Source organism: Aquarana catesbeiana, unplaced genomic scaffold (genome assembly GCF_042186555.1).
Source record: "Aquarana catesbeiana isolate 2022-GZ unplaced genomic scaffold, ASM4218655v1 unanchor233, whole genome shotgun sequence".
In the NCBI taxonomy this organism is placed as follows: Eukaryota; Metazoa; Chordata; class Amphibia; order Anura; family Ranidae; genus Aquarana; species Aquarana catesbeiana.
Genome location: NW_027362661.1, coordinates 446,908 through 461,524, shown reverse-complemented (window position 1 = coordinate 461,524; position 14,617 = coordinate 446,908). Strand labels below are relative to the sequence as shown.

The 14,617-nt window shown below is 44.2% G+C and overlaps 1 protein-coding gene across 1 annotated transcript in view; it reads right to left on the bottom strand.

Annotated features, from left to right (window-relative positions):
- Nucleotides 1–2,468: 2,468 nt before the first annotated feature.
- The window catches only part of LOC141121904 (uncharacterized), a 140,954-nt gene continuing 128,805 nt past the window's right edge, over nucleotides 2,469–14,617 (bottom strand). Inside the window, exon 10 of the mRNA XM_073611660.1 lies at nucleotides 2,469–3,791. Coding sequence (XP_073467761.1) covers nucleotides 2,765–3,791 — 1,027 coding nt within the window. The 3' untranslated portion in view covers nucleotides 2,469–2,764. The remainder of the gene's footprint in view (nucleotides 3,792–14,617) is intronic.

Sequence of the window (14,617 nt, the reverse complement as noted above, 5' to 3'; positions counted from 1 at the left end):
TACATAAAGTCATGTTGTTCTGATTCTTAGAAAAGATTCCGATCGATAGTTTATTCAATAAATGTCAGAAGAAGCCCTTGTTCCGGTCCGGTCGTTTCTCACGCATTCCCTGCGGAACGACGTTCCGGCGCATGCGCGTTCGCGGCTCGGCGCTACGGCGCTTGCACACGCGCATTGGTGCACACCCAACGTGATTCCCTGGGCGGCCTATAAAAGGCACTCAGAGAATCACACAAGTTGCTGGTTTGTCTCAGCTTCCTGTGTTACCTGAACTTGTGTCCTGTATCTCTGCTTGATTACCCGTTGTGACCCGGATTTGCCTTTGGACTTCTCTTTGCCTCTCTCCTGGACTTGACCTCGGCCTGTTTATCGGATTCCCACCTATCTCCTGTGTTTGACCCTCAGCCTGTTACCTGGACTGTCTCCTAGCCTGACCCTATTGCCTGTACCTGGACTCTCTTATCTTGTCTTCCTACCTTGCAGATCCTGCAGTGCCATAGCACCACCCTGGTGTTTGATCCCCAGCCTGGTTCTGGACTTCCCGCCTGTGGTCTTCAGCTGCACCTTACCTACTAGTAACTGCACAGCAGCTCTTCTCTGTCAAGACTCCACAAGCAAGTCTTCCGCAGTCCATTGGGGAGCCTTTGCCTCTTCGTGCCGTTGTCTCCCTGTACCAACTCCAGGGGGCGAGCTGCGCTTAGTCGCAAAGGCGAAACCACTCTCGGCATCTCGGCCTCGGTGAGTACGACTAGTGACAATAAACATGTCTACTTCATCTCAGAGGTGTATAAATCACCGCAATCAGTTGTCCATACAACCACGGCCCAAACACTTTTTATGAAATTGCACAAGGACCTTCTGGAAGACATCCTGGGTGACATGAATCTGAAAGGCTATCTGAAAATTGGCCAGTATATCACCAATGAACTGTGCAGAGAGACTCAGTTTAAATTGATACACAGGCCATTTATCTTTCTTAAAATGTTACTCCTCACCCAGCAAGGTGCCTCCCAAGGTGGGATTTCTAAGCATTCACTGTTCCACCGCTTTTAGCTGTGCTCTCCAATATCAAACTTCTGGGACCGAGTTATCACCTTCATTTCTGGCATCACCGAGCGTCAGGTTCCCAAGACACCTCTCTTACTACCGTTGAGTTATAATGCACCTAGACACACACACGTTCTGGGGAACATAGTGTTTTTGTTTCCCAATGAACACATTTATGCCTGTTAGCAGCCTGCAAGAACATACTGAAGGTTGGACATCTTCCTCTCCACCTATGGTTACTGCAGTTAAAAAGGACCTTCCAAAACTTCTTTACAGAGAAAACACAACATAGAATCACAGAACTATGACCCCACGGAAAGGTTCTTTACCAGATTGTGTTATTATATTGAACACCCCCCATGGAAACTCTGTCTTTAATGCAATCCTTCCAATTTATGGAGTGGTTCCTCAAGGCACGCTTGACCAACCCCAGCTTGTCTGTTTGTTAATCTGGCTGCCTAATTTCCCTCCACTCATGACCTGGGCTCCTATGGAGGGACAGCCATTCTCTTACCTGCCCCCCCCCCCCTTATTTTTTCATCTCTATTGATGTGAGGTATAAAACCTTGGCTGTGTGTGCATATTGGCTCACAGCTATTATAACTACCGTATTTATTACTCAGCCTTCTTTTAAGGAGAGTCATCCAAGCTTTGTGTTTGATTTCTCTCCACATTCCATGTGAGAAAACGTACCACTGTTATTTTGCTGGCAACGCTTTAATGTAGTATACATTGCAAACGCCAGTGTTACTCATAATGCATTTGGTAATCATATTTGCACCATTATTTTTTAAATTTACTTTTCTATACTGCGAACAAACTTTATTTGACTGTATGTGTTTTCTATTTCTCAACATCCTAATAAACATATTTTGAAAAAATAATATTTTTTTTTGCATTTGTTCACTAGATGGCACTAATTCTTATGATCCTTAGCACATGTAATAACCAAATGCAGTATTTTCAGTTTTAAATCAATGGTTGGTTTAATATTGTTAGTTTAACTAACTTATATCCTTCAGCATCTACTGTACTCATAAATGCATGAGCTCAGTTATCTGTATGAAACCATGCCTGATGAAGGAAACTAAGGGGTCTACTTATAGAAAATTAATTGGACGAATTCATCCAGCCGCTACAAATATTAGCCATATTTTAAATTAACACAGCGATTTCCTACAATTGCCAGCTCCATCTAATGGCCATCATGTGGCATTTTTCCTGAAATACCTCCATCAGTAATATTAGCACAATACGACATAATGGCCACTAGATGAAGCCAATGATCATATGAAAATACAGCCAAAACTCTTAACAGGTGGGCAAATCCTGGTCAAATTCATTCAACTAATTTAAAAATAAATAGACCTCTAAGTGTTTGTGAAAGGTTACACCACAAAATGTACTCAGCCAACGAAAGGTAATGACTCAATTTTTATTTTTCTACTGCTATCAATGGCCAACACGGTACAACACTTCATCCAAGCCTTTGGTGATCTCTGATCTCCTTATGAAGTGTTTCTTACATGATGAAGATCAGCCATAGAGTATATCTGAGGTGTATATCAGGGTGTGCTTCTTCCCCACATGAGAGCTGTGATGTCCAGCAACATTCATATAGAAGACATTTCCCACACTCAAGGCACTAATACACCTTGAGGGTTGTGTGGGATCCCTGATGTACAGGAAGACAGGACTTCAGTGAGGAACAATTCCCTCACTCAGGACAGGAATATGGCTTCTCCCCCGTGTGAGATCTCTGATGTCTGTTAAGATTGGACTTCTGAGAAAAACATTTCCCACACTCAGGACAAGAAAATGGCTTCTCCCCCGTGTGAGATTTCTGATGTTTGTAAAGATTGGTCTTCTGTGAAAAACATTTCCCGCATTCAGGACAGGAATATGGCTTCTCCCCTGTGTGAGATCTCTGATGTGTGACAAGATCTGATTTTTTTTTAAAACATTTTCCACACTCAGGACATGAATATGCCTTCTCTCCCATGTGCAATTTCTGATGTCGGTAAAGAATGGACGTTTTTGAAAAACATTTCCCACACTCAGGACAGGAATATGGCTTTTCCCCCGTGTGTAATCTCTGATGTCTGTAAAGACTGGACGTTTTTGAAAAACATTTTCCGCACTCAGTACAACAAAATAGCTTCTCCCCTGTGTGAGATCTCTGATGTCTTTCAAGATGGCACTTCTGTGAAAAACATTTCCCGCACTCAGGACAAGAATACGGCTTCTCCCCGGTATGAGATCTCTGATGTGTGTAAAGATGGGGCTTCTGTGAAAAACATTTCCCGCACTCAGGACAGGAATACGGCTTTACCCCCGTGTGAGATCTCTGATGTGAGTAAAAACTGGACTTGTCTGAAAAACATTTCTCACACTCAGGACAAGAATACGGCTTTATCCCCGTGTGCAATCTCTGATGTGAGTAAAGACTGGACTTGTCTGAAAAACATTTCTTGCACTCAGGACAGGAATACGGCTTCTCCCCCGTGTGAGATCTCTGATGATTGTAAAGATAGGACTTCTGTGAAAAACATTTTCCACACTCGGGACAAAAATACGGCTTCTCCCCTGTGTGAGATCTCTGATGTCTGTATAGATTGGACTTATCTGAAAAACATTTTCCGCACTCAGGACAGGAATACGGCTTCTCCCCTGTGTGAGATCTTTTATGCACAATAAGTTTGGATTTAGAATGGAAACACTTCCCGCACTCAGTACAGGAAAAGCTCTTATCTGTTGGAAGGACGGTACTGTCTCTCACAGTCTGAGGTTCCTCAGGATAAGAGGAATATGATGGTCCATCTACACTGTGTGGTGCCGGATGGACATTTGAGGTAGCCGGGTTTTCTCCTGGACTATACTGTCTGATGTCCTCATCTTCTACGTTACAGTCTGGAGACAAAGTGAGACAAACCTCTGAGGTTTTCCTCATCTCCCGTCCATCTACTAAAATAGAGATAAAAAGATTATTACTAGACATGAGCAGATTGGTTCCCCCTAAACCAGGACTCCGCCCACATCAGGCAGCTTTGTCTGTGAGGATCTTACAATTCCCCCACAATGTAACTAGTAAATGGATCCTCTGATCTCCTACCAGTTCATTTCTTTATTCATGGACCTTAGTCAGAGAGTGAGGAAAGAATGAGAACTGTCTTTTATAGGAGTGACAGTGATGAGGGGATTATAGGATGAGTGTCCCCACCCCCTCTATCACTCATTGCCATCTTCCCAACACAAGAAGTCCTGCACTTCCTTGTTTAGTTCATGATCTAAACATCAATAACAGCGGGGCTGAGCCCCACCAGAGGTCAGAGAGTGAGGATGGGGGGAGAACAATCAAGATGAAGACTGGACTGATCCTGAAGACCACCATCATTGGGTTATCAACTCCTCCCTCATTATCACTTTCTGTTTAAGGTTCCAATGTTTGGGGATGTTATCACATTATTATCAACATGTAAAAGTCTGTGCTCCAATCAAATCATCCGATATAAAATGTCCAGCTGATAGCAAATGGATGCAAGAGAAGTAAGGCCTATGTAATGTACAACTTATTATATAGGATACAAAGTTTAAGATTATACAGTATCAGAATGATGTAATGTACAACATAGAGTATATAGTGCAGGGATCAGGGCAATGTAATGTACAATATAAATTATATAGTGTCAGGGTCAGTACTCTTATTATTGGTATTCAGTAATCAATATTGGAAGCCTAAATGTTTACATGAGACAAGTTGCAGAGGTCCCACACCGCTGCCTCCCATCTCCTGAGACTGCACTCAGTGACTTGGGTCTGAGACTATACAGACATATCCCTCCACCCGGCACAGCCAGCAGACAACAGAGCAAGTAATCCCGGGAGAATTGTTCTGCCAGAGATCTTACTAGACCCGGGCAGAAGACTTAAAGCACATACCCAAGGTGCCTAGGTTGAATAAAGTCTATGGTAAAAATTAACATTTTGCTGCCAGCTGAACCCCAGAATCTCCATAAATCCAGTCTAGATACATAAATGGTGTCTGCAGCACAGAGAAGGAAGATTATCCGAGAAAAATACAGGAATACAGGACGGGGAACACAGCTCAGGAAAGTGACCAGGGGATTACAGGCTGATATCACCCAGTCCCCACCCTACTCTGGACCAATCAGTGAGCAGTATGGGTGGAGGAATGTATTTAGTGTTAATGACCCACCTGTGCTGATCTCTGTAGGAGTGTCCTCCTCTATTAATGTCTCTGTTATTCCATCCTCCTCCATAGACTGCTGATCATCCCTCACACACCTCTCTTCTTCTGCTTGAGAATCTCTCAGGTTTCCACTCTGAATATATAATAAAAATGACATCAATTGTAACAATACAGATAATATACAGATCCTAATGATACTATCATTGAATGTTCCTCATCTACCTGATGATGGTAAGGGATGGTGTGATCTTCCTGTGTGGAATCCCGGGAATACAGAGGACGGGGACATCTCTCTGGTGGGTTCCCATTACTGGATCCATCTGTAGGAAACACACACACTGACTGAATACATTGTTTCTATGTGTTTATCAGATGATGGGGGATCTAGGTGGACCTTCCGTACTGCTCTCTCCTTTACAATAAAGTCTCCTCTTACCCAGTGATGTGAGGGGAGGCTGATTGTCCATCATGACGTCCTTGTAGAGATCCTTGTGTCCTTCTAAATACTCCCACTCCTCCATGGAGAAACAGACAGTGACATCCTGACACCTTATAGGAACCTGACACACACAATGATACAGTCACCATCCAGACACATCCCTTGTCTGTTACTGGATAATGTCCCAGAATTCCCAGCACCGCTCACCTCTCCTGTCAGCAGCTCCATCATCTTCTTGATGACTTCTAGAATTTTCTGCATGTTGTGTCTCTCAGGTTTTAGGGAGTAACATGGAGGCACTGTGATGGTCATATGATCACCTGACTTCACAAGAGGAAATCTCTGTATTGAGAAACCAATGGGAATATCATGAAAATTGGGGTTTAGTGTATCACCACAAGATGGCGTTGTGGATACATAATAATACATGGGCTGCTGAAATTAATCGTAACATCGATGCATCGTGATTCGACCATACACGATGCAGCATCGATGTTACGACTGGAGTGATCGATGTTTGGATGACGTCATCCTCGCGCCGCGTTATGCCCGCCTCCGCGACCGAACGGAGCTGAAAGCCGGCGAAAAGCCGTGGTAGTAAGCCGCGCCGGCTTTTCCTGCTTGCTGCCCCTGACTGATGTCATCCTCCTGCTGCCCTGCGTCGAGGAGCGACGCTGAGAGATTTCTTTTAATCAGATCACAGATTTATATATTTCAGGACTATATTTATTCACTACTCAATAAGACTCTTTATCACCACAAAGCACTGCACACCATTTTTTGTTTTATTGTCCTATTTGCATGCTCAGTGTAGAGGTGGGGGGGGGGGAGCAGAGGACTGTGTGGATACTGGTCGAGAAGGATGGGAATTGGTCCGTGGTGACACTGGGCAGGGGAGCGCTATGGTAATAGTATTATATGGGGGCAGGTTAGTGGTGAGGGCGGCGGGGTATTGGTCATCTTGGATAGGACATTCTGGCACCTTCCTTACCACGTCCAGCAGGTCTGCAGTCTCTGATCATCTCCTGTATCATGTCTGCAGTCTCTGACCAGCTCCTGTATCATGTCTGCAGTCTCTGACCATCTGTAGTCTCTGACCATCTCCTGTAGTATGTCTGCAGTCTCTGACCATCTCCTGTACCATGTCTGCAGTCTCTAACCATCTTCTGTAGTATGTCTGCAGTCTCTGACCATCTCCTGTAGTATCTCTGCAGTCTTTGACCGTCTCCTGTAGTATGTTTGCAGTCTCTGACCATCTCCTGTAGTATGTCTGCAGTCTCTGACCGTCTCCTGTATCATATCTGCAGTCTCTGACCATCTGTAGTCTCTGACCATCTCCTGTAGTATGTCTGTAGTCTCTGAGCATCTCCTGTACTATGTCTGCAGTCTCTGACCATCTCCTGTAGTATGTCCGCAGTCTCTGACCATCTCCTGTACTATGTCTGCAGTCTCTGACCGTCTCCTGTATCATGTCTGCAGTCTCTGAGCATCTCCTGTATCATATATGCAGTCTCTGACCCTCTCCTGTATCATATGTGCAGTCTCTGACCATCTCCAGTAGTATGTCTGCAGTCTCTGACCATCTCCTGTAGTATATATACAGTCTTTGACTGTCTCCTGTAGTATGTTTGCAGTCTCTGACCATCTCCTGTATCATGTCTGCAGTCTCTGACCATCTCCTGTAGTATGTCTGCATTCTCTGACCATCTCCTGTATCATATCTGCAGTCTCTGACCATCTGTAGTCTCTAACCATCTCCTGTAGTATGTCTGCAGTCTCTGACCATCTCCTGTACCATGTCTGCAGTCTCTGACCATCTTCTGTAGTATGTCTGCAGTCTCTGACCATCTCCTGTAGTATGTCTGCAGTCTCTGACCATCTTCTGTAGTATGTCTGCAGTCTTTGACCGTGTCCTGTAGTATGTTTGCAGTCTCTGACCATCTCCTGTAGTATGTCTGCAGTCTCTGACCATCTCCTGTATCATATCTGCAGTCTCTGACCATCTGTAGTCTCTGACCATCTCCTGTAGTATGTCTGCAGTCTCTGACCGTCTCCTGTATCATGTCTGCAGTCTCTGAGCATCTCCTGTATCATATATGCAGTCTCTGACCCTCTCCTGTATCATATGTGCAGTCCCTGACCATCTCCTGTAGTATGTCTGCAGTCTCTGACCGTCTCCTGTATCATGTCTGCAGTCTCTGAGCATCTCCTGTATCATATATGCAGTCTCTGACCCTCTCCTGTATCATATGTGCAGTCCCTGACCCTCTCCTGTATCATGTCTGCAGTCTCTGACCATCTCCTGTACCATGTCTGCAGTCTCTGACCATCTCCAGTAGTATGTCTGCAGTCTCTGACCATCTCCTGTAGTATATATACAGTCTTTGACTGTCTCCTGTAGTATGTTTGCAGTCTCTGACCATCTCCTGTGTCATGTCTGCAGTCTCTGACCATCTCCTGTAGTATGTCTGCATTCTCTGACCATCTCCTGTATCATATCTGCAGTCTCTGACCATCTGTAGTCTCTGACCATCTCCTGTAGTATGTCTGCAGTCTCTGACCATCTCCTGTACCATGTCTGCAGTCTCTGACCATCTTCTGTAGTATGTCTGCAGTCTCTGACCATCTCCTGTAGTATGTCTGCAGTCTCTGACCATCTTCTGTAGTATGTCTGCAGTCTCTGACCATCTTCTGTAGTATGTCTGCAGTCTTTGACCGTGTCCTGTAGTATGTTTGCAGTCTCTGACCATCTCCTGTAGTATGTCTGCAGTCTCTGACCATCTCCTGTATCATATCTGCAGTCTCTGACCATCTGTAGTCTCTGACCATCTCCTGTAGTATGTCTGCAGTCTCTGACCGTCTCCTGTATCATGTCTGCAGTCTCTGACCATCTCCTGTATCATATATGCAGTCTCTGACCCTCTCCTGTATCATATGTGCAGTCCCTGACCATCTCCTGTAGTATGTCTGCAGTCTCTGACCGTCTCCTGTATCATGTCTGCAGTCTCTGAGCATCTCCTGTATCATATATGCAGTCTCTGACCCTCTCCTGTATCATGTCTGCAGTCTCTGACCATCTCCTGTATCATGTCTGCAGTCTCTGACCATCTCCTGTATCATGTCTGCAGTCTCTGACCATCTCCTGTACCATGTCCGCAGTCTCTGACCATCTCCTGTAGTATGTCTGCAGTCTCTGACCATCTCCTGTAGTATATATACAGTCTTTGACTGTCTCATGTAGTATGTTTGCAGTCTCTGACCATCTCCTGTATCATGTCTGCAGTCTCTGACCATCTCCTGTAGTATGTCTGCATTCTCTGACCATCTCCTGTATCATATCTGCAGTCTCTGACCATCTCCTGTATCATGTCTGCAGTCTCTGACATTCTGTAGTCTCTGACCATCTCCTGTACTATGTCTGCAGTCTCTGACTATCTCCTGTAGTATGTCTGCAGTCTCTGACTATCTCCTGTACTATGTCTGCAGTCTCTGACCATCTCCTGTACTATGTCTGCAGTCTCTGACTATCTCCTGTACTATGTCTGCAGTCTCTGACCATCTCCTGTACTATGTCTGCAGTCTCTGACCATCTCCTGTAGTATGTCCGCAGTCTCTGACCATCTCCTATACTATGTCTGCAGTCTCTGACCATCTCCTGTATCATGTCTGCAGTCTCTGACCGTCTCCTGTATCATGTCTGCAGTCTCTGACCGTCTCCTGTATCATGTCTGCAGTCTCTGACCCTCTCCTGTATCATGTCTGCAGTCTCTGACCCTCTCCTGTATCATGTCTGTAGTCTCTGAGCATCTCCTGTATCATATATGCAGTCTCTGACCCTCTCCTGTATCATATGTGCAGTCCCTGACCCTCTCCTGTATCATGTCTGCAGTCTTTGACCATCTCCTGTACCATGTCTGCAGTCTCTGACCATCTCCTGTAGTATGTCTGCAGTCTCTGACCATCTCCTGTAGTATATATAGTCTTTGACTGTCTCCTGTAGTATGTTTGCAGTCTCTGACCATCTCCTGTATCATGTCTGCACTCTCTGACCATCTCCTGTAGTATGTCTGCATTCTCTGACCATCTCCTGTATCATATCTGCAGTCTCTGACCAGCTCCTGTATCATGTCTGCAGTCTCTGACCATCTGTAGTCTCTGACCATCTCCTGTAGTATGTCTGCAGTCTCTGACCATCTCCTGTACCATGTCTGCAGTCTCTGACCATCTTCTGTAGTATGTCTGCAGTCTCTGACCATCTCCTGTAGTATCTCTGCAGTCTTTGACCGTCTCCGGTAGTATGTTTGCAGTCTCTGACCATCTCCTGTAGTATGTCTGCAGTCTCTGACCGTCTCCTGTATCATATCTGCAGTCTCTGACCATCTGTAGTCTCTGACCATCTCCTGTAGTATGTCTGTAGTCTCTGAGCATCTCCTGTACTATGTCTGCAGTCTCTGACCATCTCCTGTAGTATGTCCGCAGTCTCTGACCATCTCCTGTACTATGTCTGCAGTCTCTGACCATCTCCTGTATCATGTCTGCAGTCTCTGACCGTCTCCTATATCATGTCTGCAGTCTCTGACCCTCTCCTGTATCATGTCTGTAGTCTCTGAGCATCTCCTGTATCATATATGCAGTCTCTGACCCTCTCCTGTATCATATGTGCAGTCCCTGACCCTCTCCTGTATCATGTCTGCAGTCTTTGACCATCTCCTGTACCATGTCTGCAGTCTCTGACCATCTCCTGTAGTATGTCTGCAGTCTCTGACCATCTCCTGTAGTATATATAGTCTTTGACTGTCTCCTGTAGTATGTTTGCAGTCTCTGACCATCTCCTGTATCATGTCTGCACTCTCTGACCATCTCCTGTAGTATGTCTGCATTCTCTGACCATCTCCTGTATCATATCTGCAGTCTCTGACCAGCTCCTGTATCATGTCTGCAGTCTCTGACCATCTGTAGTCTCTGACCATCTCCTGTAGTATGTCTGCAGTCTCTGACCATCTCCTGTACCATGTCTGCAGTCTCTGACCATCTTCTGTGGTATGTCTGCAGTCTCTGACCATCTCCTGTAGTATCTCTGCAGTCTTTGACCGTCTCCGGTAGTATGTTTGCAGTCTCTGACCATCTCCTGTAGTATGTCTGCAGTCTCTGACCGTCTCCTGTATCATATCTGCAGTCTCTGACCATCTCCTGTAGTATGTCTGTAGTCTCTGAGCATCTCCTGTACTATGTCTGCAGTCTCTGACCATCTCCTGTAGTATGTCTGCAGTCTCTGACCATCTCCTGTACTATGTCTGCAGTCTCTGACCATCTCCTGTATCATGTCTGCAGTCTCTGACCGTCTCCTATATCATGTCTGCAGTCTCTGACCGTCTCCTGTATCATGTCTGCAGTCTCTGAGCATCTCCTGTATCATATATGCAGTCTCTGACCCTCTCCTGTATCATATGTGCAGTCCCTGACCCTCTCCTGTATCATGTCTGCAGTCTCTGACCATCTCCTGTATCATGTCTGCAGTCTATGACCATCTCCTGTAGTATGTCTGCAGTCTCTGACCATCTCCTGTAGTATATATACAGTCTTTGACTGTCTCCTGTAGTATGTTTGCAGTCTCTGACCATCTTCTGTATCATGTCTGCAGTCTCTGACCATCTCCTGTAGTATGTCTGCAGTCGCTGACCATCTCCTGTAGTATGCCTGCAGTTTCTGACCATCTCCTGTATCATATCTGTAGTCTCTGACCATCTCCTGTATCATGTCTGCAGTCTCTGATCATCTCTTGTATCATGTCTGCAGTCTCTGACCATCTCATGTAGTATGTCTGCAGTCTCTGACCTTCTCTTGTAGTATGTCTGCAGTTTCTGACTATCTCCTGTAGTATGTCTGCAGTCTCTGACCATCTCCTGTACTATGTCTGCAGTCTCTGACCATCTCCTGTACTATGTCTGCAGTCTCTGACCATCTCCTGTAGTATGTCTGCAGTCTCTGACCATCTCCTGTATCATGTCTGCAGTCTCTGACCGTCTCCTGTATCATGTCTGCAGTCTCTGACCATCTCCTGTAGTCCTTTTGGGGCAGTCTGGAGTTCCTCTTCTCCTGTGTTTACACTTTGCTACATGCAGGGAGTGTTGTCTTTTTTTTAAGAACAGATAAAATTTAAAAAATGGAGTACTTCTGACTACTTGAATTTTTTGGATGAAAACCGTGCGCAGTAATCGTGATGCATCGTGATGCATCGCAGAATCGAATCGAATCGAAGACCAGATAATCGTAATCGAATCGAATCGTGAGACCAGTGAAGATGCGCACCCCTAGTGCCAACGTCCTAACTAGATTGGAAATATTTAGAGAAGCAAAAACATGGACTTTAATGGCACACCCATAGCTTTTAGAATTTTTATTTATACATGATTAAATAATAACATTGTTGGCATAACATGTTAAAAACAAAACATGGTGTTTAGTCTACACAACACTCGCACCACCTAACACAACCGACTGTTACCACAGTAATAAGATCAAACTGATTCAACTTGGGTGATGATAGTTGAAGAAAAGATGGTTGGTGGTAGAGGCGTGGTGAAGAAAACTCTACATGTTGTGCGCCATTGGGCAAGACTGCAATCTCCTGAAGAAGCGCCCAATGGCGCACAACATGTAGAGTTTTCTTCACCACGCCTCTACCACCAACCAGCTTTTCTTCAACTATCATCTCCCAAGTTGAATCAGTTTGATCTCATTACTGTGGTAACAGTCGGTTGTTTTAGGTGGTGCGAGTGTAAACACCATGTTTTGTTTTTAACATGTTATGCCAACAATGTTATTTTTTAAACATGTATAAATAAAAATGCTAATTTGTCCCTTAAAAGTCCATGTTTTTGCTTCTCTAAATATTTCCAATAGGAATATCATGTTAGAATCCCAGGATCCTCCTCCCCTCTCCAGTCAGGTCTGTGTTTTATTAATAGAGATAAGAGTGATGTCATGTGACCTCCCAGAATCCTCCTCACCTCTCCGGTCAGCAGGTAGATGATCTCCAGGGTGAAGTTTAGTATCTTCTCAGTCATGTGACTCCGGTCCTCCTCCATCCTCATTGGAGCCATCATTTGATCTATACAGGTCTCCTTGTAGACGGAAAACTTTGGTAAATTAAGTAAGAATTATTTGGATAGTATTGGTCACACAATAATAGGATGTGAATGTGAGGGGGTAATAGGAGGGTCGCTGTACATTTAACCACCTCAATACCGGACACTTTCACCCCCTTCCTGCACAGGCCAGTTTTCAGCTTTCAGCGCATTCACACCTTGAATGATAATTACTCATGTGACACTGTACCCAAATGAAATGTATTTTTTGTTCCAGACAGCTAGAGCTTTCTTTTGGTGGTATTTAATCCCCACTAGGTTTTTAGTCTTTTGATATAAACTGTAAATATAAAAATACCGAAATTTTGAAAAAACGTTTCTGTTATAAAAGTTTGCAAATAAATAATTGTCTTCATAAGTTTAAGCCAAACTGTATTTTGATACATTTATTTGGTAAAAATAACCCAAATTAGTGTTTACTATTTAGTCTGTAGGAATGTTGTAGAGTCCACAAACTATGGGATAGATCTGAAAAGTGATCAATCCAGATGTGCGGACTATCTCATTTCTTGAGGTCCTAAAATGTCAGTACAAATATCCCCCAAAATGACCACCTTTTTGGAAAGTAGACAGTCCAAGGTGTTAAATAAGAGGTATGGTGAGTTTTTTTGAAGCTGTCATTTTTTGTTACAACTTTTTTTGTTTTCAATGAGGAATATTTATTTTCAGAATTGTGAGAAGCAGGTTATTTCTCACACACACAGCATAGGCATACTTAGAATTAAACCCCAAAACACATACTGCTATGCCTCTCAAATATGGGGGTACCACATGTGTGAGACTTTTTCACAGCCTAGATGCATAAAGGGACCCAAAATCCAAGGAGCACCTTTGGGCTTTCAAGGAGCATAAATTTTGCATGTAATTTACCTATCACATTTTTGGAGTATTTTTTCTTACACAAGTGTTAAATAATAAGATATTTCTAACACACAGCATGGATATAATTAGACTTACACCCCAAAACAAATTCTGCTAACATTTATGAGTATGGTGATGTGTGAGACTTTTTCACAGCCTGCCAACACAAATCCAAGGAGCACCTGCAGGAGTTCTAGATAAATTAATTACACATCTAAATTCCTGTCTACCTATCACATTTTTGAAGGCCCTTGAGCACCAGGACACTAGAAACACCCACAAAATTACCCTGCAAACACCCAAAGGTATTATTTAAGAGGCATGGTCAGTCTTTAGAAGACTTAATTTTATTGTTCCAAGTTGTTGAAAAACGAGGAAAGAAAACATTTTTTTTTTTTTGTACAGAAAGATGTCAGTTTAATAAGAAATGTCTCACACACCGCATGGACATACTTAGAATTACACCCCAAAACACATTCTGCTACTCCTCCTGAGTATGGTGATACCACATGTGATGTCATTGGGTGACCCCGCCCACTTGCCGACCGGCTCACACCGATATACGTCGGCAGAATGGCTCTCCTGCGCAAACTGACATACCTGTATGTCAGTCCGCAAAAGCAGGATATCGGGCGTGCGTGCTGCAGGAGCGTGCCCGCAGGTACCGCGGACTTGATGTCTGCCAGCGGCCCGTGATCGCGGAGAGGAGAGGCAGAACGAGGAACTGCCTATGTAAACATGTTTTTTTAGCACTGATCAATGTAATAATGTCACTGGTCCCCAAAAAGTATAATTTGGGGTCAGATTTGTGCGCCACAATTTCGCAATCCCGCTAAAAATTGCAGATCGCCGCCATTACCAGTAAAAATAATAAAAATAATAAGATTTCCCTAAATCTATCCTCTATTTTGT